We start from the raw sequence: 26,152 nt of genomic DNA, 5'->3' as shown, positions 1-26,152 counted from the left end.
GAAGGAAAAGAGGGAGGTAGGAATAACTATGGGAAAAGGAGGGAAGGAAGGAAGGAAGGAAGGAAGGAAGGAAGGAAGGAAGGAAGGAAGGAAGGAAGGAAGGAAGGAAGGAAGGAAGGAAGGAAAAGAGGGAGGTAGGAATAAATATGAGAAAAGGAGGGAAGGAAGGAAGGAAAAAAGAAGAGGGAGGAATAAATACGGGAAAGGGGAGGAAGGAAGGAAGGAGATGGAAGGAAGGGAAGGGAAATAGAGAGAAAAGGAGGGGTTAGGAGGTAGGAAGGAAGGAAAGAAATAGAAAAGAAGGGAAGGGAAGGAGAGAGAGGGAGGGGAGGAAGGAAGGGAAGAGGGGAAGGGGCACCAGGGGCGGCCTCGGTGGAGGGCCTGGAGACCCCTTCCCTCCCCTCCGCCTCCCCCCAGGTGGCCGAGAAGCTGGAGATGCTGAAGAAGGAGTACGAGGAGAAGCTGGCGCAGAAGGAGGAGCTGCGCAAGAAGTCGGAGGAGATGGAGATCAAGCTGGACCGGGCGGACAAGCTGGTCTCCGGCCTGGCGGGGGAGAAGATCCGCTGGGAGGAGACCGTCAAGGTGGGCCTCCATCCACGCCCCCCCCCCTCCCAGCCTCTCTCTCTGGCTCCCTGGGAAGGAAACCCCACCCCCCGCCCCGATGGGGGTCCAGCACCCCCTGGAGAGTCCTGGGGCAGCCAGGGTGAAGTCTGGGGTAGGGTGGGGGGTCTCCAAACTTGGCAACTTTATGACTTGTGGACTTCAACTCCCAGAATTCCCCAGCCAGCCTTCCCCTCCTCCCATCTTCCTTCCTTCCTTCCTTCCTTCCTTCCTTCCTTCCTTCCTTCCCTTCCCTTCCCTTTCCTTCTTTTTCCCATCTCTTCTTTCTCCCTCTTTCCCTCCCCCCGTCTTCTCTCTCTCTCTCTGTCCCCTCCCCTCCCTTTCCAACGCTGGCTGGCTGGAGAGAGTCTTTGGCTTCCCGCAGGGCCTGGAGGAAGACCTGGGCTACCTGGTGGGCGACTGTCTGCTGGCCTCGGCCTTCGTCGCCTACATGGGGCCCTTCCTGTCCAACTACCGGGATGAGATGGTCTCCCACATCTGGATGAAGCAGGTGAGCCTTCCTCCTCCTCCTCCTCCTCTTCCTTCCTTTAGCCCTGATGATGCTACCTAGTTGGGTCACGAAACGTCTGCAAGGGAACAACCCAGCTCAGAGACCCCCCCAAGAACCCCAGAGTTGTCCTCCTCCTCCTCCTCCTCCTCCTCCTCGCAATCCCTTCTAGCCCTGATGATGCTACCTAGTTGGGTCGTGAAACGTCTGCAAGAAAAGCACCAAGCTCAGAGAGCGCCAAGGACCCCAGAGTTCTCCTCCTCTTCCTCTTCCTCTTCCTCTTCCTTCTCCTCTTCCTCCTCCTCCTTTTCCTCTTCCTCCCTCCCTCCTCCTCCTCCTGCTCCTCCTCCCACTCTCTTCTAGCACTGATGATGTTCCCTAGTTGGGTCATGAAACGTCTGCAAGAAAAGAAGCAAGCTCAGAGAGCGCCAAGGACCCCAGAGTTCTCCTCCTCTTCCTCTTCCTCTTCCTCTTCCTTCTCCTCTTCCTCCTCCTCCTTTTCCTCTTCCTCCCTCCCTCCTCCTCCTCCTGCTCCTCCTCCCACTCTCTTCTAGCACTGATGATGTTCCCTAGTTGGGTCATGAAACGTCTGCAAGAAAAGAAGCAAGCTCAGAGAGCGCCAAGGACCCACACACACACCTGTCCTCCTCCTCCTCCTCCCTCCCTCCCTTCTAGCACTGATGATGTTCCCTAGTTGGGTCGTGAAACGTCTGCAAGGAAACCCCCAAAAGCTCAGAGACCGCCAAGGACCCCACAGTCCATCTTCCCTTCCCTTCCCTTCCCTTCCCTTCCCTTCCCTTCCCTTCCCTTCCCTTCCCTTCCCTTCCCTTCCCTTCCCTTCCCTTCTAGCACTGATGATGTTCCCTAGTTGGGTCATGAAACGTCTGCAAGGAAACCGCCCAGCTCAGAGAGCACCAAGGACCCCACAGTCCTCCTCCTCCTCCTCTTCTTCTCCTTCTCCTCCTCCTCCTCCCCCCCTCCTCCTCCACTTCCTCCTCCTCTCTGCAACCCCCCTCTCTTCTAGCACTGATGACGTTCCCTAGTTGGGTCCTGAAACGTCTGCAAGGAAAACAAGCAAGCTCAGAGAGTAACAGGGACCCCACAGTCCTCCTCCTCCTCCTCTTCTTCTCCTCCTTCTCCTCCTCTTCTTCTTCTCCTCCTCCTCCCCTTCTCCAGTAAAATCCACACTCCCTTTAAGATAAGATGAGAAGAGGAGAGGAGAGGAGAGGAGAGGAGAGGAGAGGAGAGAAGCTTTATTGTCATTTTTTTCACTGTGGGCACAACGGCACCCATCAAAAGTGAAATTTAGTTGCCCGCTCTCCAAGTGAAACACATACATGACACGCACACCTAAGCATACTATATACAGCATATGTGTAGACCCACCTGCCCTACATGTACATAACAAATAAATATTAAACACCGTCCATCTTTAGCCCTGACGACGTTCCCTGGTCGGGTCAGGAAACGTCTGCAAGAAAAGCGCCCAGCTCGGAGATCACCCGGGACCCCACAGCCCTCCCCCTCCCCGTTGCGACCGGGGGTGGGTGGGACTGCTGGGGTTTGGAGGCCCAGGTCTTTGTCCCGTCCTTCCTGCCTCGGAGAGGGAGGACCGGAACGACACCCCCACCCTCACCCCCTGGCGTGGTGGGCCTGGCAGGGAGGGATCCGGGTGGGGGGTTTCGGGGTGCCGAAGGAAGGCCAGCCTGATCCGGGCTCCTCCTGGCTTTCCTCCCGCAGATCCGGCAGCTGCATGTGCCCTGCTCGCCGTCCTTCACCTGCGACAGCTTCCTCTCCAACCCGACCGTCGTGCGCAACTGGAACATCCAGGGTCTGCCCTCCGACGACTTCTCCACCGAGAACGGGATCATCGTCACCCGGGGGAACCGGTCAGCCCCACGTCCTTCTGGGCCGGCCTGGCTTCGGGGCTTCCCGGGGGTGGGGGTGGGGGGGAGTCCGTCCCCGCAGGGGCCCCCCCAAGGGACCGAAGAGGTCCTGACGGGGCCTCCCGTCTCCCCTTAGGTGGCCTCTGATGATCGACCCTCAGTGCCAGGCCACTAAGTGGATCAAGAACATGGAGGCCAAGAAAGTGAGGAGCCCCCTTGACCCCCCCTCCCCTCCCCAAGCCTCTCCTCCCTCCCGCCCTCCTTCTGACTTTCCCCTTCCTTCCTTCCTTCCTTCCTTCCTTCCTTCCTTCCTTCCTTCCTTCCTTCCTTCCTTCCCATTCTCATCTCTGTCCCTCCCCCTCTCTTCCCTCCTGTTCTCATCTCCCCCTTCCTTTCCTCCCTCCCTTCTCTTTCCTATTTCCTTCCTTTCTTCCTCCCTCCTCTCTCCCTCCTTCCTCTCTCCCTCCCTTCCTTTCCTCCCTCCCTTCTCTTTCCTATTTCCTTCCTTTCTTCCTCCCTCCTCTCTCCCTCCTTCCTCTCTCCCTCCCTCCCTTTCCTCCCTCCCTTCTCTTTCCCATTTCCTTCCTCCCTCCCTCCCTCCCTCCCTCCCTCCTCTTTCTGATTTCCTTCCTCCCTCCTTTCCAATTTCCTCCCTCCCTCCCTTCTTTTTCCCATTTCCTCCCTCCCTCCCTCCCTTCTCTTTCCCATTTCCTCTCTCCTCTTTCCGATTTCCTTCCTCCTTCCCTCCCTCCCTCCCTCCCTGGCTTGGGCTGGGCTAGGGGTCCTGCGTGAGTCTCCTGTCCCCTCGTTATCAGTTTGGGGAGGAGAGGGGGCGCCGTGAGCGATGGTCCCCAACCGTCCCCGGCCTTCGGGACCCCCTCCTCCACCCACCCACCGGGCCCCCGCCCAGAGCCTTCCTCCTCCTCCTCTTCCTCCAGGGCTTGAAGATCATCGACCTGCAGATGCCCGACTACATGCGCATCCTGGAGACGGCCATCCAGCTGGGCTCCCCGGTGCTGCTGCAGAACGTGCAGGAAGAGCTGGACCCCACCCTGGCCCCCATCCTCAACAAGTCGGTCACCAAAGTGGGTGAGTGCCACGGGGGCAGGGCCCGGGGGGAGGAGGGGGAGATCCCCCCCCTTGCATTCCCTAATACACACACACACACACACCCGTGCCCGGTAGGTGGGCGCCTGCTGATCCGGCTGGGGGACAAGGAGGTGGAGTATCACCCCGAGTTCCGATTCTACCTGACCACCAAGCTCTCCAACCCTCACTACACGCCCGAGACCTCCTCTCAGACCACCATCGTCAACTTTGCCGTCAAGGAGCAGGTAGGCGCTCCGTCCAGATGCCCTCTGGGTGGCCCTGTCGGACCCATCCTGGGGTGGGAACGGTGGGCGACTCTGGGCGAAACACCCACTGGTTGCCCCCCTGCTTTCAGGGCCTGGAGGCCCAGCTGCTGGGCATCGTGGTCCGGAAGGAGCGGCCCGAACTGGAGGAGCAGAAGGACTCTCTGGTCCTCAACATCGCAGCCGGCAAGAGGAAGCTGAAGGAGCTGGAAGATGAGATCCTCAGGTGGGGCCCTAAAGGCGACGGACTCACAACTCCGTGCACAGAATAATTTGTGGCAGAGGGTGTGTGTGTCTGACCTTGGGAGCGTTAAGACTTGTGGCCTTCAACTCCCAGAATTCCCCAGCCAGAATTCAGCACGGATAGGATAACAAACATCACCTTTCTTAAATTGGAAAATTTTCTTAGTAGACTGTGGGAATGCAGCCGATGTAATATATCTTGACTTCAGCAAAGTGAAATAACAACAACAACAACAATAAATAAAAATGGCCCATGAGAAGTTAAATTAATAAACGTTGATTTACAGTAGGCGGCCTGACAATTAATTAGGAAACTGTTGTGCTGGCTGGGGGATTCTGGGAGTTGAAGTCCACAAGCCATAAAAGGACCAAGTTCGAAGACCCCTGCTTGTGGACTTCAACTCCCAGAATTCCCCAGCCAGAGTTCAAAATTCAGCATGGATAGAATAACAAACACCTTTGTTTGATTGGGAATCTTTCTTAGTAGATGGTGGGAATGCGGTCGATGTAATATACCTTGACTTCAGCAAAGTGAAATAATAATAATAATAAATGGCCCACGACAAGTTAAATTAATAAACATTAATTTGCAGTAGACGGCCTGACAATTAAGTAGGAAACTTGTGCTGGCTGGGGGATTCTGGGAGTTGAAGTCCACGCCTCTTAAAAGGGCCAAAGGTTGCAAAACACTGTAAGTTTTTGGGGGAAAGGATTTTGCACCTGTGTAGTTTCTTGGTGTTAGGAGCCCTGAGAGGAGTGGGAAACCATCACGGGAGAGGGGGTCCATTCCCCATTTTTTTAATCCATCCCCAGAATCCCTTGCAAGACGACAGTTCAAGATGGCTGACTTCCTTTCTTTGCAAAGGGTTTGAGATATTTAGATCAGAACAGAAGAACAAAGCTGGAAGGGACCTTGGAGGTCTTCTAGTCCAGGGGTCCCCAATCAGTGGGTTGTGGCCGACTGGCCGTTGGACCATGGAACAGGCTGGCCAATGTGCGTGCGTGTGTATGCACACCTCCTCACTTGTTGTAACACTGCGGCCACGAGGCACAAAAACAGGACGTCACTTCACAGGGTGCAAAAATGGGCCACCGCTGCACCTCGGGGAGCGAAAATGGGACGACGACACACCTCAGGGTGCAAAAACTGGATGCCGCCACTGCACCTCAGGGCATGAATACAGACCACCGCTGCACCGCAGGGCATGAAAATGGGCCACTGCCGCACCACAAGGCGCAAAAATGGATGCTGCCACGCCGCAGGGCGTAGAAATGGGCCACTGCCACGCCATGGGGCGCGGAAACGGGTTGCTGCCATGCTGCGGGGTGTAGAAATAAGGCGCTGCGCTACACAAGAACGGGGCAGGTTTAGTGAATATTACACGGGCGCTAGCCCTGCCTCGTTTGCGGCACACAACGTGCTCGCGGCCCTGTGTGCACGCATGTAAAATGCTTCCCCCTCTGTTTTCCTCCGGTCCGAGGTCACCAGAGGTCACCAATCGACAAAGGTTATAAAATTATAAAAGGATGCCAGAGAGATATGTTCCAAATTGCAACGGCACTAAAAAAAAAGGGACCGATTCTCACACAATCCCGGCAAGATTTCCGCAGTCGTGGGATCAAAATTCAGGCACTCTTAGCAACTGGAATTTATTTTTACCCTGGTATGATCATCATCCCACTGGCTTCCGAACAAGTAAAGTCAAGGGGGGGGGAGAAGTGGGATTCACTCAACGACCGTGCGATTCACTTAACGGTGGCGATTGGCTTAATAGCCTTTGGCAAATAGGTTGTGAAACTGAGTGTGGCTCACTTTAACAACCGCTTGTAAGAGGGAGACACAGGGTCCATGCGTTGGCTCAGCTCGTTGTCCTCCCGCCCACAGGTTGCTAAATGAAGCCACTGGCTCCCTGCTGGATGACGTGCAGCTGGTGAACACCTTGCAGACCTCCAAGGTGACCGCCACGGAAGTGACAGAGCAGCTGGAGACCAGCGAGATGACCGAGATCAAGATTGACACCGCTCGGGAGGCAAGTAGCCGCATTGCCCTTGGGTTCTTCTGCCACAGGCTTTCCAACCTTGGACACTTTAAGACGGGTGGACTTCAACTCCCAGAATTCCCCAGCCAGCCATGCCTCTTTTTTTTTCCTCCTATCTCCTAGAACGGAAAGATTGCAGAGGAAGGGATTCTAAGAGAGTAAGCACGTCGATGGGAATACGCATCAAAAGGAATGCATTAGTGACAGGGAATTCTGGGAGTTGAAGTCCACTCACCTTAAAGTGTCCGGTGATGGGAAGCCTCGCTCTACAGCAGGGGTTTCCAAACCCGGCAACGTTAAGACTTATGGGCTTCAATTCCCGGAATTCGTCAGCTAGCCTGTTTTTTTTCCACTTTGCTGAAGTCAAGATGTATTACATCAACCGCATACCCGCTGTCTATTAAAAAAATTATGAAAAAATGGAATAAAGGTAATCTAGCCACATTTGTCGTGGTCCTGTCCGTGCTGAATTCTGGTAAACCCTGGCTGGGGAATTCTGGGAGTCTTAAATGTCTGTGGAGGTTCTCAGTCATCCAGGTCATGGTTATCTCAAAGATTCTTTTTCAAGAGGCAACTTGGACTTTCTTGTTTTTCTTTGAAGACGTTTCGCTTCTTATCCCAGGAGCTTCTTCAGCTCTAACTGGGTGGAAGAGAATGGAAGGATTTATATTCCTTGCAAGCAGCCAGCACAGGTGACCTTGAGGACACAGGTAAACCTCCAAGTGGCCTCAATGACTCTCTAAAAGAAGACAAATGATCGGCTGTCTGCAAGGAGGATAAATCCTTCCATTCCCCACCATCCAGTCAGAACTGAAGAAAGCTTCTGGGATGAGAAGCGAAACCTCTTCAAAGAGAAAAACAAGAAAGACTACTTGCCTCCTGAGAAAGCACCTTTGGGACAACCACAACCTAGATGGCTGAGAGTCTCCATAGACATTTAAGACTTATGAACTTCAACTCCCAGAATTCCCAAGCCAGCGTTTACCAGAATTCAGTACGACAGGACCACAACAAATGTGGCTAGACTACCTTTATTGCAATTGTTGCTAGGATAATCTTTTTGATAGACGGCGGGTATGCGATTGACATAATATATCTTGACTCAACAAAGTGGGGAAAGAAAAAAAAAAGAAATTGCTGGCTGACAGATTCTGGGAATTGAAGCCCATAAGTCTCCAAGTGGATGAGTTTGGAGACCCCTGCTGTAAAGCGAGGTTTCCCAACACCGGAAACTTTCAGTTGGGTGGACTTCAACTCCCAGAATTCCTTGGCACCAATGCATTTCTTTTGACGATGTGTATACCCATCGATGTGCTTACTCTCTTGTAATCCCTTTCTCTGCAATCTTTCCGCTATAAGAAGTAGGGGGGTGGGAAGGCACGGCTGACAAATTCTGGGAATTGGAAGTGGCCGAGTTTGGAGACCCCTGGTCTACAGGATCCCCTTTCAGAGGCCGAGATGGGATAGGGGATAGAGGAAAGTCCCATTTCCCCCCCTCCCCCCGCTTCCATGTTGTGGCTGTTCCTCACTGACACGCACCCACACCCCACGCTGTCCCTGTAGGCCTACCGTCCTTGTGCCCAGAGGGCCTCCGTCCTCTTCTTCGTGCTGAACGACATGGGCCGCATCGACCCCATGTACCAGTTCTCCCTGGACTCCTACATCGACCTGTTCAACCTCAGCATCAACAAGAGCCACCGCAGCCACAAGCTGGACGAGCGAATCCGACACCTGAACGAGTACCACACCTACGCCGTCTACAGGTGCGCTGCCCGCCTCCGCCACCCGTGGGGGTCCGGGCACCCCCAACCAGAAGACCCCAGCCGCCCTTCCACCGTCCTTCGCCGAAAAAGGGGAGGGTTGCAAGAGGCAGGTGGCGGATCTGAGCCTGTACGGCAGCCTCAGGTTAGGATCGTAGCTAGTCCTCAACGTACAACAGCTTGTTTAGCGACTGTTCGAAGTTACGACGGCACCGGAAAACAAGTGGTGCAGCCTTTTTTTTCCCCCAGTTGCGACCGTGGCAGCATCCACGTGGTCACATGATCAAAATTCAGACGCTTGGCCACTGGTTCACACTTATGACGGTCCCAGGATCGTGTGATTTCCCCTTAACAACCAGGTTACTAATTTATCAGCTGCAGCGATTCACTTAACGGCGGCGGGCAAGGAGGTCGTAACACGGGGCAAAACTCGACCGAGGTCTTGCTTAGCAATGGAAATTTTGGCCTCCATTGCGATCGTAAGCTGAGGACGACCTGCGCAACGCAGGCTGCCCATTGCAGTCGTTAAGTCGTCGCGTGCTTTGGCTGGAAACTAGAAACAGTCGCCAGCTTTTTCCGCGTCGTGAAACGCGGCCGTTCGACCTCGGGACGCTGCAAAGCGCCCTAAATGAACCGGGTTGTCCGTCCCCGTTTAGCGTCCATCGTACCTTTGAACGATCCCTAAAGGACCGGCCGTAACAGTTTTGAGTAGGGGTTTTGTGGGGACCCGCCCAGGGACCATCTCTTTTCCTTGCGCGTAGGGAGCAGCCTGATGGGCCCCGGAGTCCTCCTGGCGAGGCGAGAGGAGGCAGAGGAGCCGGGTTCTGCTCCCACAAGCCCTGGGGAGGCAGCCGGGGCCTGAGAAGCCCCCCCCAGGCGGGGGACCCTCACCCAGCTGTCTCTGCTTTGCCCAGGTACACCTGCCGGGGGCTCTTCGAGCGACACAAGCTGCTGTTCAGCTTCCAGATGTGTGCCAAGATCCTGGAGACATCTGGCAGCCTCAAGATGGACGAGTACAACTTCTTCCTGAGGGGCGGAGTGGTTAGTCCTGGGAGGGGGGGACCGGGGGGGGCGGGCTGGGAGAGCAAACGGCTGCCAAAATCTAAAACCAAGAGACGAGTATTTTTTATTCGTTCGGAATTGTTATTGTCCTTGGCAAGTACAATCATTCATTTGGTTGCTTCCTTCCTTCTTTCCTTCCTTCCTTCCTTCTGTCTTCCTTCCTTCCATCTTTTCTTTCTTTTTCCTTCCCTCCCTCCCTCCCTCCCTCCTTCCTTCTATCCACATCTATCCATCCATCCATCTATCTATCTGTCTGTCTGTCTGTCTGTCTGTCTGTCTGTCTGTCTATCTATCTATCTATCTATCTATCTATCTATCTATCTATCTATCTATCTATCTCTATCTACCTACCTATCTACCTATCTATCTATCTATCTATCTATTCATCTTTCATCTATCTATTTATCTCTTATCTATCATCTATGACTGTATCTATCTTCTATCTATCTATATCCATATATCTATCTTTCATCTATCCATCTATCATCTATCTATGTCTTATCTATCTATCTATCTCTCATCTCATCTATCCATCCATTCTGTGTCTGTCTATCTATCTATCTATCTATCTATCTATCTATCTATCTATCTATCTATCTATCTATCTATCCATCCATCTATCTATCTATCTATCTATTCATCTTTCATCTATCTATCTATCTATCTCTTATCTATCTATCATCTATGACTGTATCTCTTCTATCTATCTATATCCATATATCTATCTACAGTATCTTTCATCTATCCATCTATCATCTATCTGTCTTATCTATCTATCTATCTCTCATCTATCTATCCATCCATTCTGTCTCTGTCTGTCTATCTATCTATCTATCTACCTACCGTGTTTTCCTGAAAATAAGACCCACCTCCAAAATCAGCCCCCCTTAAGATTGTCAGCCAGACAGACGCCTCAAGTATCGTATTTTCCCTGAAAATGAGCCCCAAATACGTGTCTTTTGGAGCCAAAATGAGCGTAAGAGCCGGCCTTTCTTATTTTGGGGGGGGTGGGGTAGAGCGGGGGGGGCGTTGCACGGCGCGCTCCCCCAGCCGCTTCCCCCGGGGCGGAGGATCTTCCTCCCAAGGCGCCCTCCTCCTTCTGCGTCCCTCCGGCAGGTGCTGGACCGCGAGGGCCAGATGGACAACCCTTGCACCAGCTGGCTGTCCGACATCTACTGGGACAACGTCACGGAGCTGGACAAGCTGACCAACTTCCACGGCATCATGAACTCCTTCGAGCAGTACCCGCGCGACTGGAACCTGTGGTACACCAGCTCCAAGCCGGAGAAGGCCCTGCTGCCAGGTCTGGAGTCCCGGCGGGCGCTCCCGCATTCAGCTGCCCGCTGCCCCCCTTCCACCACCCCCCCGAGCGACGACGCGGCGCGCCCCGAAGGGTCAGGAGCACCGAGAGGAGAGGATCTTTGTCGCTCAGGGCTGGACTGTGGGGGGTCCCCAGGGGTCTCTGAGCCGGCTGGCTTTTCTGGCAGACCTTTCGCCACCCGACTAGGGGACGTCATCAGTGTTATGTAGGGAAAACACAGCCACCCCCCCCCCCCAGAACGGAGGACGTTCCCTAGTTGGGTCATGAAACGTCTGCAAGGAAACAAGCAAGCTCAGATAGTGCCAAGGATCCCATGCGCCTCCTCCTCCTCCTCTTCCTCCTCCTCCTCCTTGTCTCCCCCCCCCTTCTAGGACTGATGACATTACCTAGTTGGGTCATGAAACGTCTGCAAGGAAACAATCAATCTCAGAGAGCACCAAGAATCACATGGTCTTCCTCCTCCTCTTCTCTTCCTCCTCTCCTCTTCCTCCTCCTTCTCCTCCTCCTCCTCCTCCTCCTAATCCTCCTGCTTGTCTCCCCCTCCCTTCTAGGACTGATGACATTACCTAGTTGGGTCATGAAACGTCTGCAAGAAAACAGCTAATCTCAGAGAGTACCAAGGCCCCCACAATCTTCCTCTTCCTCCTCCTCCTCCTCCTCCCCCTCCCCCTCCTCTCCAGAAACCCCACCCCCTTCCGGCACTGATGACATTCCCTCGCTGAGTCTTGGAACGTCTGCAAGGAAACCGCCCGGCTCGAAGACCCGCCCCCCAAGGACTCCGTAAAGGAGGAGCAGTTCAGCCTGCCCGCCGTCTGAGCCCAAAGCAGGGAGAAGGGTTCGCGGCCTGCCAAGAAGACCCAGGCCCCCCAAAGCCCCCTTTAGCAAGCCGAGGACATTGCTCTGCTCCCGGGGTGCAGAGAAGGTCACCTGGGGGGGGGGACTCCTGAAGACCATCTGGGGTGGGAGGCAGAGAGACAGTGGGCTCTCTGGCCCAGGCAGGCTTCCTCCAGCCCCACTGACCGTCTCTTCCTGCCTTTTCTCCCCCCCACCCCTCCACCCCCACCCTGTTCCAGGCGAGTGGGAAAACTCCTGCAACCAAATGCAGCGCATGCTGGTGGTCCGGTCTCTGCGGCCGGACCGGGTGTCCTTCTGCGTCACGGCCTTCATCGTCTCCAACCTGGGCTCCCAGTTTATCGAGCCCCCCGTGCTGAACATGAAGTCGGTGAGCGAGGAATCCCTCCCCTGCCAGGAGACACCCCCCACCCCACCCCCGATATCTTTCCCCGTGTGCCACAGTTCCTTTCGTTCTAGCGACCGTCCGAAGTTAAGACGGCACCGGAAAATTAGACTTATTTCCCTTTTTCACACTGGCGACCGTCGCAGCCGTTCCCCCCTCCCCCCCCCCGTGGTCGCCTGATCAAAATCTGGACGCTCGGCAGCTGATTCGTGCTTACGACGGCTGCGCGTTACGCGATCCTCCTTTTGACGACTGTCCGGCAAGCGAAGTCCAGGGGGAAGCCGGATTCACTTAACAACCGCGTGACTCAGTTAACAACTGCGGGGACTCGCTTGAGGACCGCGGCAATGAAAGGTCCTAAAGTGGGACCCGGCCGCTGCCTTGCTTAGCAATGGAAGTGTTGCCCTCGATTGTGGTCATAAGCCGAAGACTCCCTGTACTTTATTGTTCTCTGCCTGTAGTGCAGGAATCTGCCCAGAGTGACATTTTTCCTCTGGGAAAGACCAGATAAGGCTCACAGGCATTCCGTGTGTGTGTGTGTGTGTGTGTGTGTGTGTGTGTGTGTGTGTGTGAGAGAGAGAGAGAGAGAGAGAGAGAGAGAGAGAGAGAGAGAGAGGAGGGGAAAAAAGGAGGGAGGGAGAGAAAGGGAGAGAGAGAGAGGAAGAGGAGGGAGAGAAGGAGAGGGAGAGGAGGGAAAGAGGGAAGGAGGGAGAGAAAGAGAGAGAGGGACAGAAGGAGAGAGAGGGAGGGAGAGGAGGAAAGAGGGAGGGAGAGGAGGGAGAAAGGGAGGGAGAGGAGGGAAAGGGAAGGAGGGAGAGAAAGGGAGAGAGAAAGAGGGAGAGGGAGGGAGAGGAGGGAGAAAGGGAAGGAGAGGGAGAAAGGGAGGGGGAGAGAGGGAGAGGAGGGAGGGAGAGGGAGAGAGGAGGGAAAAAGGGAAGGAGAAAGAGAGGGAGAGGAGGGAAAAAGGGAAGGAGGGAGACAAGAAGAGAGGGAGAGAGAAAGGGAGAGGAGGGAGAAAGAGGGAGGGAGAGAAAGGGAGAGGAGGGAAAAAGGGAAGGAGGGAGAGAAGAAGAGAGGGAGAGAGAAAGAGGGAGAGAGGGAGAGGGAGGGAGAGAGAGGAGGGAGAAAGGGAAGGAGAGAGAGAAAGGGGGAGAGAGAGAGGGAGAGAGAAAGATCCTCTTGTATTTCTGACATGGTTCATTTTGCTCCTAAGTGGAGAGCTGCTGCATTTCCTGCCCATCTCAATCAATCAATCAATCAATCAATCAATCAGAATAGAGCTGGAAGGGACCTTAGAGGTCTTGTAGTCCAACCCCCTGCTCAAGCAGGAGACCCTATTCCATTTTCAGACAAGTGGCTGTCCGGTCTCTTCTTAAAAAGCTCCAGGGACGGAGCACCCACAACGTCTGGAGGCAAGCTATTCCACTGATTGCATTAGAATCGTAGATTCAGAGCTGGAAGGGACCTTAGAGGTCTTCTAGTCCAACCCCTGGCTCCCGCAGGCGATCCTACTCAATTCCGGACAAATAGCTGTCTGGTCTCTTCTTAAAGAAACCCCCCCCCCCAGTGTTGGCGCACCCACAACTTCTGGAGGCAAGGAGTTCCACTGGTGAATTATCCTCACCGTTAGGAAGCTTCTCCTTAGTTCCAGGCTGCTTCTGCCCTGGATGACTTTCCACCCGTCGCTTCTTCTCCTGCCTTCAGGCGCTTTGGAGAATAGCTTGACCCCCCCTCATCCTTGGGGCAGCCCCCCAAATATTGGAAGACTGCCATCGTGTCCCCCCTCGTCCTTCTCTTCATTAAACTGGACATCCCCAATTCCAGCAACTGTTCCTTATTATGTTTTAGCCTCCGGTCCCCGGATCCTCTTCGTTGCTCTTCTCTGCACTCTTTCTAGAGTCTCAACCTCTTTTTTTACATGGTGGTGACCAAAACTGGACGCCGTATTCCCAGTGTGGCCTTACCCAGGCCTTGTAAAGTGGTATTAACGCTCCGCGTGATCTTGATTCCGTCCCTCCGTTAATGCAGCCTAGCACTGCGTTGGCTTTTTCTGCTGCAGCCACACACCGTCGGCTCCTATTTAAGTGGTTGTTTACTCGGACTCCCAAGATCCCTCTCCACAGTTGGTACTATTCAGCCAGGTACCACCTGTCTCCTCCTTCGGGGCAGCCCCTCAAATCCTGGGAAGGCCGCTCTCCCCAGCTTCTGCTTTCTGCTTGCAGGTGGTGGACGACTCCACCACGAAGACCCCGCTGATCTTCGTGCTGTCCCCCGGCGTGGACCCCACCTCCTCCCTGCTCCAGCTGGCCGAGCAGTCGGGCATGGCCCAGCGCTTCCACGCCCTGTCCCTGGGCCAGGGCCAGGCCCCCATCGCCACACGCATGATTAAGGACGGGGTCCAACAGGGTGAGTGCCGGGCCCTCCCCCCCCCTCCCTCCCTCCCTCGCCGGGAAGGGGTGCCTTCCTCTTCCTGGCTCCGAAATCCCGGACGTTCTTTGCTGAGTCTCCTGGGGCCTTTCCCCCCTTCTCAGGTAACTGGGTTTTCCTGGCCAACTGCCACCTCTCCCTCTCCTGGATGCCCCAGCTGGACAAACTGGTGGAGCAGCTGCAGGTCGAAGAGCCCCACCCGTCTTTCCGTCTCTGGCTCAGCTCCAGCCCCCACCCCGAATTCCCCATCTCTATCCTGCAGGCAGGCATCAAGATGACGACGGAGCCCCCCACGGTAAGAGAGGGCAGCCCTTGGGAGGGGGAGAGGGGGCGAGTCTCCCCCGAGGAAGCCCCGCATGGGCCCATCCCCGCAGCGTGGTCTTCTCCAGGCCCAAGCGGTCAGTGTGTGTGTGTGTGTGTGTGTGTGTGTGTGTGTGTGTGTGTGTGTTCCGACTTGGCCCTTTTAGGACTTGTGGACTTCAACTCCCAGAATTCCTCAGCCAGCGTGAGGGAACTGTGACCTTTTGATGATTTGTGGACTTCAAGTCCCAGAATTCCTCAGCCAGCGTGAGGGAACTGTGACCCTTTTAGGACTTGTGGACTTCAAGTCCCAGAATTCCTCCGCCGGCGTGAGGAATTCTGGGAGTTGAAGTCCACAAGCAAGGGTCTTCAAACTTGGCCCTTTGATGACTTGTGGACTTCAACTCCCAGAATTCTTCAGGCAGCGTGCCTGGCTGAGGAATTCTGGGGGTTGAAGTCTACAAGTCATCAAAGGGCCAAGTTTGAAGACCCCCTGGAGTAGAGGATGAGGGTCTTCTTTCTATACCCAGGGTGTCCAACCTTGTCTACTTAAAGCCTTACGGAACAACTCCCAGAATTCCTTAGCCGGCTGTTGTTTTTTTCTCCCCTGCTTTGCTAAAGTCAAGATATATTACATCTACCACACACCCACCGTCTATTAACGAAATTACCCTGTTGAAAATATGCGTATCCTAGCTGCCTTTGCTTCTTGTCCTCTCCATGCTGAAATCTGGCAATTTCCTGGCTGGGGCATTCTGGGAGTCGAAGTCCACAAGTCTTCAAGTCGCCAGGCTTGGAGATCTCCGTTCTAGACAAACATACAACCTCGGAGTGATTGGATGGGGTGTTTGCAAGACCCCGAAGCACTGTTAGCCCCAAGGGCCAGCCATTGTCCACCCAAACCCTTGGTCCTTGAAGAACCAAAGAAGGTTGGACTGTGGCTCTGACCAGCTTTCCCAAACCAGCTTTCCTGGCTTGTCTCCCGCAGGGCTTGAAGGCCAACATGAAGCGGTTGTACCAGCTGATCACGGACGCCCAGTTCAACCGCTGCACGAAGCCCAGCAAGTACAAGAAGCTGCTCTTCGCCCTCTGCTTCTTCCACAGCGTCTTGCTGGAACGCAAGAAGTTCCTGCAGCTGGGCTGGAACATCATCTACGGCTTCAACGACTCGGATTTTGAGGTGGGCTCAGCGACACAGGCAGGCAGGCAGGGCAGGAGAGCCATTGGGAACGGAGAGGATGGTCTCTCGGGGGCCTCTCCGCCCTGGCTTTCTGGCCTGATCCTAACCTTAACCCTAACCCTAATCCTAACCTACTCTGGCTTTGTGGCCTGATGGCCTGACCTTAATCCTACACTAACCTTAACCTTAACCCTAACCCTAATCCTAACCTTAACCCTAATGCTAACCTACTCTGGCTTTGTGGCCTGATGGCCTGACCTTAATCCTACACTAACCTTAACCTTAACCTTAGCCTTAACCCTAACCCTAATCCTAACCCTAATGCTAATGCTAACCTACTCTGGCTTTGTGGCCTGATGGCCTGACCTTAATCCTACACTAACCTTAACCTTAACCCTAACCCTAACTCTAATCCTAACCCTAACCCTAACCCTAATCCTAACCTTAACCCTAATGCTAACCTACTCTGGCTTTGTGGCCTGATGGCCTGACCTTAATCCTACACTAACCTTAACCTTAGCCTTAGCCTTAACCCTAACTCTAATCCTAACCCTAACCCTAACCCTAATCCTAACTTTAACCCTAATGCTAACCTACTCTGGCTTTGTGGCCTGATGGCCTGACCTTAATCCTACACTAACCTTAACCTTAACCTTAGCCTTAACCCTAACTCTAATCCTAACCCTAACCCTAATCCTAACCTTAACCCTAATGCTAACCTACTCTGGCTTTGTGGCCTGATGGCCTGACCTTAATCCTACACTAACCTTAACCTTAACCTTAGCCTTAACCCTAACCCTAATCCTAACCCTAATGCTAATGCTAACCTACTCTGGCTTTGTGGCCTGATGGCCTGACCTTAATCCTACACTAACCTTAACCTTAACCTTAACCTTAACCTTAACCTTAACCCTAACCCTAACCCTAACTCTAATCCTAACCCTAACCCTAACCCTAACCCTAATCCTAACCTTAACCCTAATGCTAACCTACTCTGGCTTTGTGGCCTGATGGCCTGACCTTAATCCTACACTAACCTTAACCTTAGCCTTAGCCTTAGCCTTAGCCTTAGCCTTAACCCTAACCCTAACCCTAACCCTAACCCTAACTCTAATCCTAACCTTAACCCTAATGCTAACCTACTCTGGCTTTGTGGCCTGATGGCCTGACCTTAATCCTACACTAACCTTAACCTTAACCCTAACCCTAAACCCCAACCCTTGGCGGCCTGGCGGCCTGACCCTGACCCTGGAGCGTTGAGGAGTCTCCATCCACCTGCCTTCAAGTGGTTGGGAAAAGCCCATTTGGTGGATCTCCTTCTTGGCTTGGACCCGAGAACACGCCAGGGCTCCCTTCGTCTTCCCCCTTCCCCACCCCCTCAACACTCCCCTGTCCTCCAGGTGTCCGAGAATCTCCTGAGCCTCTACCTGGACGAGTACGAGGAGACCCCCTGGGATGCTCTGAAGTATCTGATTGCAGGGGTCAACTATGGCGGCCACGTGACGGACGACTGGGACCGGCGACTCCTGACCACCTACATCAACGACTACTTCTGCGATCAGACTGTGGCTTCCCCCTTCTACAAGTAGGGATTGTCTCTGTGTGTGTGTGTGTCTGTGTCTGTGTGTGTCTGTGTAAGATTGCAAGGGCTGGTGGGGCCGGGGAGGGAACAAAGCAGGAAGAACCCAACCTGGATCTCCACTGGCCCAGATGGAAACCAAACGTCTAAGGTTGATTTAGGAGACACTCCAGGCAGTTTTATCCTGAGTTTATTTACTGTAGAAGTACCTGGAGGAACAAACATATATCATACTCCTTTCCTCCTCCTGTTTTCCCCACAACAACAACAACCCTGTGAGGTGGGTTGGGCTGAGAGACCGGGACAAAATCACCCTGCCAGAGTCACCCAGCTGGCTTTCATGCCTAAGGCAGGACTACAACTCGCCATCGCCTGGTGATTGGCCCAGAGTCACCCAGCTGCCTTTCATGCCTAAGGCGGGACTAGAACTCGCCGTCGCCTGGTGATTGGCCCAGAGTCACCCATCCAGCTTTCATGCCTAAGGCAGGACTAGAACTCACCGTCACCTGGTGATTGGCCCAGTCACCCAGCTGGCTTTCATGCCTAAGACGGGACTAGAACTCGCCGTTGCCTAGCGATTGGCCCAGAGTCACCCAGCTGGCTTTCATGCCTAAGGCGGGACTAGAACTCACCGTCTCCTGGTGATTGGCTTAAAGTCACCCATCCAGCTTTCATGCCTAGGGTGGGACTAGAATTCATAGTCTCCTAGTGATGGCCCACAGTGAGCCAGCTGGCTTTCATGCCTAAGGCAGGACTAGAACTCGCTGTCACCTGGTGATTGGCCCAGAGTCACTCAGCTGGCTTTCATGCCTCTCTCTCTCTCTCTCTCTTTCCCTCTCTCTTTCCCTCCCTCTACCTCTCTCCCTCTCCCTCTCTCTGCAGGCTGACGGCGTTAGACACTTACTACATCCCCAAGGATGGCAACCTCTCCTCTTACAAGGACTACATCAGCCTGCTGCCTGGCATGGACCCCCCGGAGGCCTTCGGCCAGCACCCCAACGCTGACGTGGCCTCGCAGATCACCGAGGCCCGGACCCTCTTCGAAACTCTGCTCTCCCTCCAGCCCCAGACCACCCCCACAGGGGTGGCCGGGCAGAGCCGCGAGGACAAGGTACCCCACCCTCTTCCCCAAGCCCAGCTTGGCACGGTCTGAACTGCTTGCACCTTGGGCAGACATCCGAGGTGCTGCCCGCAAACCGGGTTTACCCTAGCGCGGTTGCCGGTCATCTTTGTTGCTCTTCTCTTCAGCTCCCCCTGGTGGTAAGCCAGGGACCTGACAGGTCTCTCTTCACCTTGGCCCTTTTATGACTCATGGACTTCAACTCCCAGAATTCCTCAGCCAGCATGCCTGGCTGAGGTATTCTGGGAGTTGAAGTCCACACGTCATCAAAGGGTCGTAGTTCCCTCACACTGGCTGAGGAATTCTGGGAGTTGAAATCCACAAGTCATCAAAGAGAAAGAAACCCTCCCAATTGTTCAAACCTGGCTAACCTCCACCCCCACTGCCCTCAGTTCTCCATGCTGGCTGAGGAATTCTGGGAGTTGAAGTCCACGAGTCATAAAGGGGTGATAGTTCCCTCACGCTGGCTGAGGAATTCTGGGAGTTGAAGTCCACAAGTCATAAAAGGACCACGTTTGAAGACCCCTGCTCTTGTGTGTGTCCTCCCTCCCCTTCCCCCCCCCCCGCAGGTACTGGAGCTCTCATCTGATGTGCGCAGCAAGATCCCGGAGGAGATCGACTATGAGGGCACCTGTAAGGTGCTCTCCACCGATCCCTCCCCTCTCAACGTGGTCCTGTTGCAAGAGATCCAGCGTTACAACTCCTTGCTGCAGATCATCAGGTGAGGGGTGTGTGGGGCGGTTAGGGTTAGCTTCTCCGGTTTGGGGTCTCCGTCACTGAGCATTCCCGGGTCAAAACATCAAGAGTTCTTCCCTTGGCAATCCTCAACTTACAGCTGCAACAGAGCCCAGCATTTCCGTTGCTGAGCGAGACAGTTGTTAAATGGGTTTTGCCCCCATTTTAGGAGCTTTCGGGCCACAATTGTTAAGCGAGTCAAGAAGGTCGCAAAAGGGGACTACCTGACCTTGGGTCGTAAATACGAGTCAGTTACCGAGCGTCTGGATTTTGATCACGTGACCACGGGGATGCTACAGCGGTCATTAAGTGTGAAAAACAGACTGGAGTCCCTTTTTTCACTGCCATTGTAACTTTGAACGGCCACTAAACGAACCGTTATAAGTCGAGGACTTGGCTGCAGGCGTCCTGAAGCGAGAATGCCCTGTTTCCACCTGGCAGTTCGGTTCTTTGCGGTGAATGATGATAGTTTAAGCCAGAGGTCTTCAAATTCGGCCCTTTTATGACTCATGGACTTCAACTCCCAGAATTTCTCAGCCAGGCATGCTGGCTGAGGAATTCTGGGAGTTGAAGTCCATGAGTCATAAAAGGGCCGAGTTTGAAGACCCCTGGTTTAAGCACTTAGAACCATGTTTCTCAACCACGGGCAGCTTAAGATGCCTGGATTTCAACTCCCAGAATTCCCCAGCCAGGAATTACAAGGAGTAACATAACAAGGGGTGAGAGGTTTTAAAAAATGAAATTTTAAGGTAAGCGCAGTCAAATTTAATGAAAAAGCATGCTTGGAAGGATGAAGTGGAAGTGGCTGTGGATGACAAAAAAACAGGCAGAGAAGGGAAATATGCCCGGGAATTTCTCGTCTTCCAATAGTTCATATGGTGACCATTCAAAGTTACAACAGCACTGAAATGAGAGACTTAGGACCATATTTACCTGGCTGCACAGGTAACAAAGAACTACGCAGATTTTACTTCCATACCACAGAATTCTGACTTAGTGCATATAAAATGAATTTTATAACCGTGGTTCTCAATAAAACGGATGAAAAGAAATTAATAAAATGCCACGGGAATGTCGAAAAGTGTAAACTCACAGGGTATAATTGGAGATAAGTTAAACTATCAAGACAAGAAGTCCTCGATTTACAAAGGTTTGCTTAGTGACCGTTCAAAGTTACGACGCTAAAAAAAAGTGACCTATGAAATGTTTTTCACCCTTAGCAACCTTCGCAGCATCCCCCAGTCAGGTGATCAAAACTCAGACTTGTGCTTATGACGGTGGCAGCGTCCCAGGGCTTTGCGATCCCCTTTTGCGGCAAGCAAAGTCCACGGAGACGGCAGATTCATTTAACAACCGTGTGACTTCACCACTGCAGCAATTCACTTAACAACGGGGGCCAGAAAGGTGGCAAACGGGGGCCAAAGTCCCCAGACGGCTGCCTCGCTGAGCAAGTGAAATTTTGGGCTCAACTGTGGCCGTAACTGGAGGACCAGCTGAATAGACTTTTACGGGGTGGATGATGAAGCGAAAGGGCCGAGGATGGGGGGGGGAAAAACCGCAGACGAAGGCAAAATTAGGTTGTGTGTAACGCGTGGGAAGAGATTGTTACCAAGTGTTCCTCTTCCTTCTTTGGGGAGCATGGGCTTTGGTGTGCTTGACGCCCCCTCCCCCCAAGGCCTAAATTGTCTCCCCTTCTTCCCCACCCCCACCGCTCTGACCCCGGCGCAGCTCATCGCTGGTGGAGCTGGAGAAAGGCATTCAAGGGCTGGTGGTCATGTCGACGGAGCTGGAGGAGATCTTCAACTGCATTTTCGACGCCCGCGTGCCCCCCATGTGGGAAAGGGTAGGGGGCTCCTGGTTCCTGCTGCTGGTGGCTGCCCCCTCCTCCTTTATGCCCCTTCCTTGAGGGGTGGGGGTCTCTTCTGCCCCACGGTCTCCAGCTTTGGAAACAAGGGAGACTTTGGCCACTGCAACACCGTTCCCTAGGATGGCCGCTGCAGGGACCGGGCCCTTCTCAACTCTCCGTGTCTCCTCCCTCCCCCCTCACACACACACAGGCCTACTCTTCCCAGAAGCCCCTGGCGGCCTGGACCCGGGACCTGGGCCTGCGGGTGGAGCAGTTTGCCCGCTGGGCGAAGACGGCTCACCCACCCGTCCTCTTCTGGCTCTCCGGCTTCACCTTCCCCACCGGATTCCTGACGGCCGTGCTACAGGCAGCCGCCCGGCAGAACAACGTAGGGAGGGGCGCGGGGATGCTGGGGGAGGGGGGGTGGATCAGCGGGTGGGCCGGGCGGGCGAGGTGGGTGCTGCTGCCCCCCCCCGGGTCCTCGGTGCCCGACACACCCTTTTTTTAATGTATATATATTTTGGGGTTGGGGCAGATCTCCGTGGACACCCTGAGCTGGGAGTTCATCGTGTCCACCGTGGACGACAACAACCTGGTGTACCCGCCCAAGGTGGGTGCTCCCTCCCCTCAAAATAAGAATCCCTCCCCTCTCCCCCCCCCAGTGAGCGTTGAGCACCCCCTCCCTTCCTGTTCCCCCAAGTAAACCCCCAGTAATTGCCCCCTTCCCCCCCTCCCCCAAGGTAAGCCCCCCCCCGTCCCTTCCTCTCCCCTCAACTACGCCCCTGCCTTCCCCCAGTAAGTGCCCCTCCCCTCCCCAAGTTAAGCACCTTCTTCCCTCCCCTCCTACCCAGCTAAACACCCCCTCCCCTCCGGTGAGCACCCCTCCTTCCCTCCCCAAAGGAAGCCCCCTCCTCCCCTGGGGCAGGTTCCCCCCTTCTCTTTCCCTCTCCCCCCCCCCCCCGCAGATGTCTGCTTCACCCTCTGCCCTCCCCTTCTTCCCCTCCCCCCCAATGCAGGAGGGGGTCTGGATCCGCGGCCTCTTCCTGGAGGGGGCCGGCTGGGACAAGAAGAACTCCTGCCTGGTGGAGGCCGAGCCCATGCAGCTGGTCTGCCCCATCCCCACCATCCACTTCAAGCCGGTGGAGAATAAGAAGAAGAGCAGCAAAGGTGGGGGTCTCCGGGGGTGGGGGGGGGGTCTGCGGGGCCTGGGGGGCAGCGCCGCAGCCCCCTCCCCTCGAGACTGACCTCTGGGGCCCTCTCCTGCCCCTCTCTCTCTCTCTTCTCTCCTCCCCCCCCCTTCCAGGCATCTACTCCTGCCCTTGCTACTACTACCCCAACCGGGCGGGCTCCTCCGGGCGCCCCTCCTTCGTCATCGGCGTGGACCTGCGCTCCGGAGCCGTGCCCTCCGACCACTGGATCAAGCGCGGCACCGCCCTGCTGATGAGCCTGGATGCGTGAAGTGGGGGGGGGGAGGGCGGCTGCGGGACCCCACCCCCACCCCTCCCTGGCTTCTGACACCCCCCCCTCCCTGACACCACCACCCCCTCTAGGAAATGAAATAAAGCTGGTTTTGGTGACCGGTTGGTTCTAGCTGCGATGCCCTCCCCCCGTCCCCCCCCACCTGCCTCTCTCGGGGGTCCCCAGCCTGGCTTGGCCCACACACCCCACTTGCTTGAAAAAAGGGGGGGGGGTTGAGAGGCTCCCCAGATCCAGGGCAGCAGAGATAGCTTTGGGGTGATCCCCACCCCCACCCTGCCAGAGACAAGAGTCCCTCCGATGCCCAGGGGGGCTAAAGAAGCTGCCACGGGGGGGGGGGGAAGTTGGGGTCCGGCTCATGCAGGAGACCTAGGGGGGAGGGGGCTGCCAGCTGGGCCCCTGGGAAAGAAAAGAGCCGGCTCCTCTCCTAGCCAAGCCAGGGTGGTCTACATGCCTCGGGGTGCCCCTTCCCCTGGGCAGGCGCGGAGCAGGGGGGGCGGGGTGAGTGGGGGGCGGGGCGGAGGGAGACTGAGTGACACCAGCCGGGAGGGGGGGCGGAGGGGGGGGGCGGAAAGCGCCGCGTCGGGAAATGCAACTGCGCAACCGGCGGGACTTTTCCAGGCACCGCCGCCCCCACGCGCGACGGGGGTGGGTGGGTGGGTGGGGAGCCGCCACCCCCTCCCTTCTCCTCCCCCTCCCCCGGCGAGGATGCCGGTGCGGCCCAGCGGCGGGGTCCCCGGCCGGAGCTGGGCTGGGCAGGGGGCTTCGCTTGGCCCGCGCTGCCAGGTAAGCTGCGGCCGGAGAAAGGGCGCCACTTCGCCGGACTTCGCTCCCGGGACGGCCGCTCACCCCGATTCCAGAAGGGGGGGGGTCTCCGGGTGGGAGGGGGGCTTTCATGCCCAAAGCCGGGTGGTCTGCCTCCTTACTCCGTGAATTTGCAAAGGTCCCGGGGAGGGGGGGGAAGGAAAGCATGGGGCGGGGGTCTTGCCTGACCCCTCCTCCTCCTCCTTTTGGCCCCTGGCTTTCAGGCCCAAAGGTGTGGGGAGGGTCTCAATTGGGGAGGGGGGACTTCGCCTCTCCTCCCCTCCTTACTCCGTGAATTTGCAAAGGTCCCGGGGAGGGGGGGGAAGGAAAGCATGGGGCGGGGGTCTTGCCTGACCCCTCCTCCTCCTCCTTTTGGCCCCTGGCTTTCAGGCCCAAAGGTGTGGGGAGGGTCTCAATTGGGGAGGGGGGACTTCGCCTCTCCTCCCCTCCTTACTCCGTGAATTTGCAAAGGTCCGGGGGGGGGAGGAAAGCATGGGGCGGGGGTCTTGCCTGACCCCTCTTCCTTTTGGCCCCTGGCTTTCAGGCCCAAAGGTGGGGGGGTCTCAATTGGGGAGGGGGGACTTCGCCTCTCCTCCCCTCCTTACTCCGTGAATTTGCAAAGGTCCCGGGGGTGGGGGAGAGGAAAGCATGGGGCGGGGGTCTTGCAGGACCCCTCCTCCTTTTGCCCCCTGGCTGCCGCATCTTTCAACCCCCCCCTTCCAGCGTGATCTCCCTGCTTTGAGTGGGGAGGGGGCAGGGAGGCTGGGCTGAGCCCCCTCCCCATGCCGGGGAGGGCGGAGGTTGCGCCTGCAACGTGCTGAGGTCGATTCTTGAGCCTCCTCCGGGCGGGGTGGGGGTGGGGGGGGTCCCTTTCGTGGATTGTGGATCCTCGTGAAAATGGGTAGGTGGGTGGGGGGAACCCCTCTCTGTCAACCTCCCCCTCCCCCCCTCGGCCTGGGGTCGTTTTGCGGGCTTGGCGACGCGGCCCGTTTGCACACGATGCTGGTGACCAGCACAACAGCCTGGCAAGGTTGCCTTCTGGGGCCCGCGGGACTCGAACCCAGCGCCCGCCAAACAACCCCCCTCCAATGCCTTGCAGTGCGACTGGCGTAACCGATCTCGGTTTGTGGGACCCAAACAAACCAGCTTGATTCTGGAGAGGCTACTTCTTCCTTTGCTGGGCTTCGGAACCAGCCTGAATAATAATAATAATAATAATAATAATAATAATAATAATAATAATAATAATAATAATAATAATAATAATAATAATAATAATGATGATGATGATGATGATGATGATGATGATGATGATGATGATGCAGAAAAAACTCAGAAATGGTGTTTTTTATTGCTTTTTCCCTATTTGGTTGTTTTGAAATTAAAACGAAGAAAAGGGGAGGGGGCGCTCTGGGCAGCTGACCTTCCTATTGGAGGGGGTTGACCAACCCCTTCCATGGTTTGGCCCAATCAGGACTGAGGGGGCTTGCCCTGTGCCATAGCTGCCTGCAGGAGGTGAAGTGGGCAGACTGTAGCAGTTAGAAATCAGGCAGGATCTGGTGGATTTATTTATTGGGGGGGCAATAGATCCAGGTTCAAGGCCTCCCTTTGGCCGTAAAGGTTGCTGGGGGGGGTCCCCAGAAGCCAGATTTCTGAATAGGAGACAGAATATCCCACCAATATATTTTACATCAGCATTTTTCTAACTTGGGGACTTGAAGATGGGTGGACTTCAACTCCCAGAATTCCCCAGCCAGGCTGGCTGGGGAATTCTGGGAGTTGAAGTCCACCCATCTTCAAGTCCCCAAGTTAGAAAAACCCTGTCCTATCCCATCATAATATTTGACTTCCCCCCCCCCCCACAATACTGCTTTCCTTCCAGGGACCCAACCACTGACAAGCCAAACCAAACCATGGGTTTGAATCCAACCACTCCATCGTAAACCTTAGTTTCTGGGTTTGTTTGCTGTAAATCCAAGCCCTAAATCCTGGCTTGGTGAGAAGAGTCTCAACGATCGCCTCGAAATGGACATTTGACTCTCCTGAACCCAGTGCAGGTCTTGGGCTTGGCTTTGGTTCTAGAGCTGGCCAAGGGAATCAATCACGAAGGCAGAGGGCAGGTAGTTCCTGAGCACGTGCAGAGTGCCATTTCTCAGGTAATGGCAAACGGCTGAAGAGGCGGACGTGGGCTTGTCCAGCGCAAAACCGAATGCTTTGCATTTGGCAATGTGGTTTTTCTCCAGATGCGGGGAGGAAGGTCCCATCGTCCCCAGCCAGAAGAGCCCTGGGGAGGGGGAAATGGGAGTTGTGATCCAGCAGCCTTAGGATCACAGCTGTTGGAAACGGGTGTTGTAATTGCAATGGATGTCCACCAGAGGGCAACCAAAGACTAGTTAAGTAAAAATGGGTTGGGGAAAAAAATAAACTTTTTTTTTAAAAAAAATCTGAAGAAAAAGACAGTACGGTGTAGTGGTTAAGGCTAGAAACCGGCCGACAGCGGGTTCTAGCTCTATCCTGGTCAGAAAACCAACTGGATGACCTTGAGCCAGCCATTTTCTCTCAAGCCCATTATGTGCCTGAGCATGTACAGAGTGCGTTTCTACAACCAGCTCTGGATTCCAATTCTGGATAGGTTTGTTGTTGTTTTTTTAAAATAAAAATTAAGGATTTGCTGCCT

At 55.0% G+C, this 26,152-nt stretch overlaps 2 protein-coding genes across 2 annotated transcripts in view; both read left to right on the top strand.

Annotated features, from left to right (window-relative positions):
* LOC308676463 (dynein axonemal heavy chain 2-like) overlaps positions 1-22,653 on the top strand; it is a gene marked incomplete at both ends in the record, with an annotated part of 124,685 nt that extends 102,032 nt beyond the window's left edge. Inside the window, 23 exons of the mRNA XM_081342277.1 lie at positions 418-582; positions 986-1,111; positions 2,849-2,997; positions 3,131-3,197; positions 3,933-4,083; positions 4,180-4,328; positions 4,439-4,572; positions 6,475-6,619; positions 8,192-8,391; positions 9,303-9,429; positions 10,567-10,753; positions 11,845-11,993; positions 14,231-14,414; positions 14,540-14,730; positions 15,724-15,915; positions 17,316-17,500; positions 18,377-18,605; positions 19,184-19,335; positions 21,078-21,192; positions 21,407-21,583; positions 21,731-21,805; positions 22,212-22,362; positions 22,499-22,653. Of these exons, the coding sequence (XP_081198403.1) occupies positions 418-582; positions 986-1,111; positions 2,849-2,997; positions 3,131-3,197; positions 3,933-4,083; positions 4,180-4,328; positions 4,439-4,572; positions 6,475-6,619; positions 8,192-8,391; positions 9,303-9,429; positions 10,567-10,753; positions 11,845-11,993; positions 14,231-14,414; positions 14,540-14,730; positions 15,724-15,915; positions 17,316-17,500; positions 18,377-18,605; positions 19,184-19,335; positions 21,078-21,192; positions 21,407-21,583; positions 21,731-21,805; positions 22,212-22,362; positions 22,499-22,653 (3,555 nt within the window). The remainder of the gene's footprint in view (positions 1-417; positions 583-985; positions 1,112-2,848; positions 2,998-3,130; positions 3,198-3,932; positions 4,084-4,179; positions 4,329-4,438; positions 4,573-6,474; positions 6,620-8,191; positions 8,392-9,302; positions 9,430-10,566; positions 10,754-11,844; positions 11,994-14,230; positions 14,415-14,539; positions 14,731-15,723; positions 15,916-17,315; positions 17,501-18,376; positions 18,606-19,183; positions 19,336-21,077; positions 21,193-21,406; positions 21,584-21,730; positions 21,806-22,211; positions 22,363-22,498) is intronic.
* Positions 22,654-23,301: 648 nt separating this feature from the next.
* The window catches only part of LOC308676619 (lysine-specific demethylase 6B-like), a 97,289-nt gene continuing 94,438 nt past the window's right edge, over positions 23,302-26,152 (top strand). The window contains exon 1 of the mRNA XM_081342543.1: positions 23,302-23,457. The gene's annotated coding sequence lies outside the window, so the exon portion shown is untranslated. The remainder of the gene's footprint in view (positions 23,458-26,152) is intronic.

This window comes from Vipera berus, assembly GCF_964194415.1.
Source record: "Vipera berus genome assembly, chromosome: W".
NCBI classification, from domain to species: domain Eukaryota; kingdom Metazoa; phylum Chordata; class Lepidosauria; order Squamata; family Viperidae; genus Vipera; species Vipera berus.
This window is presented reverse-complemented; position numbering and strand designations above follow the sequence as displayed.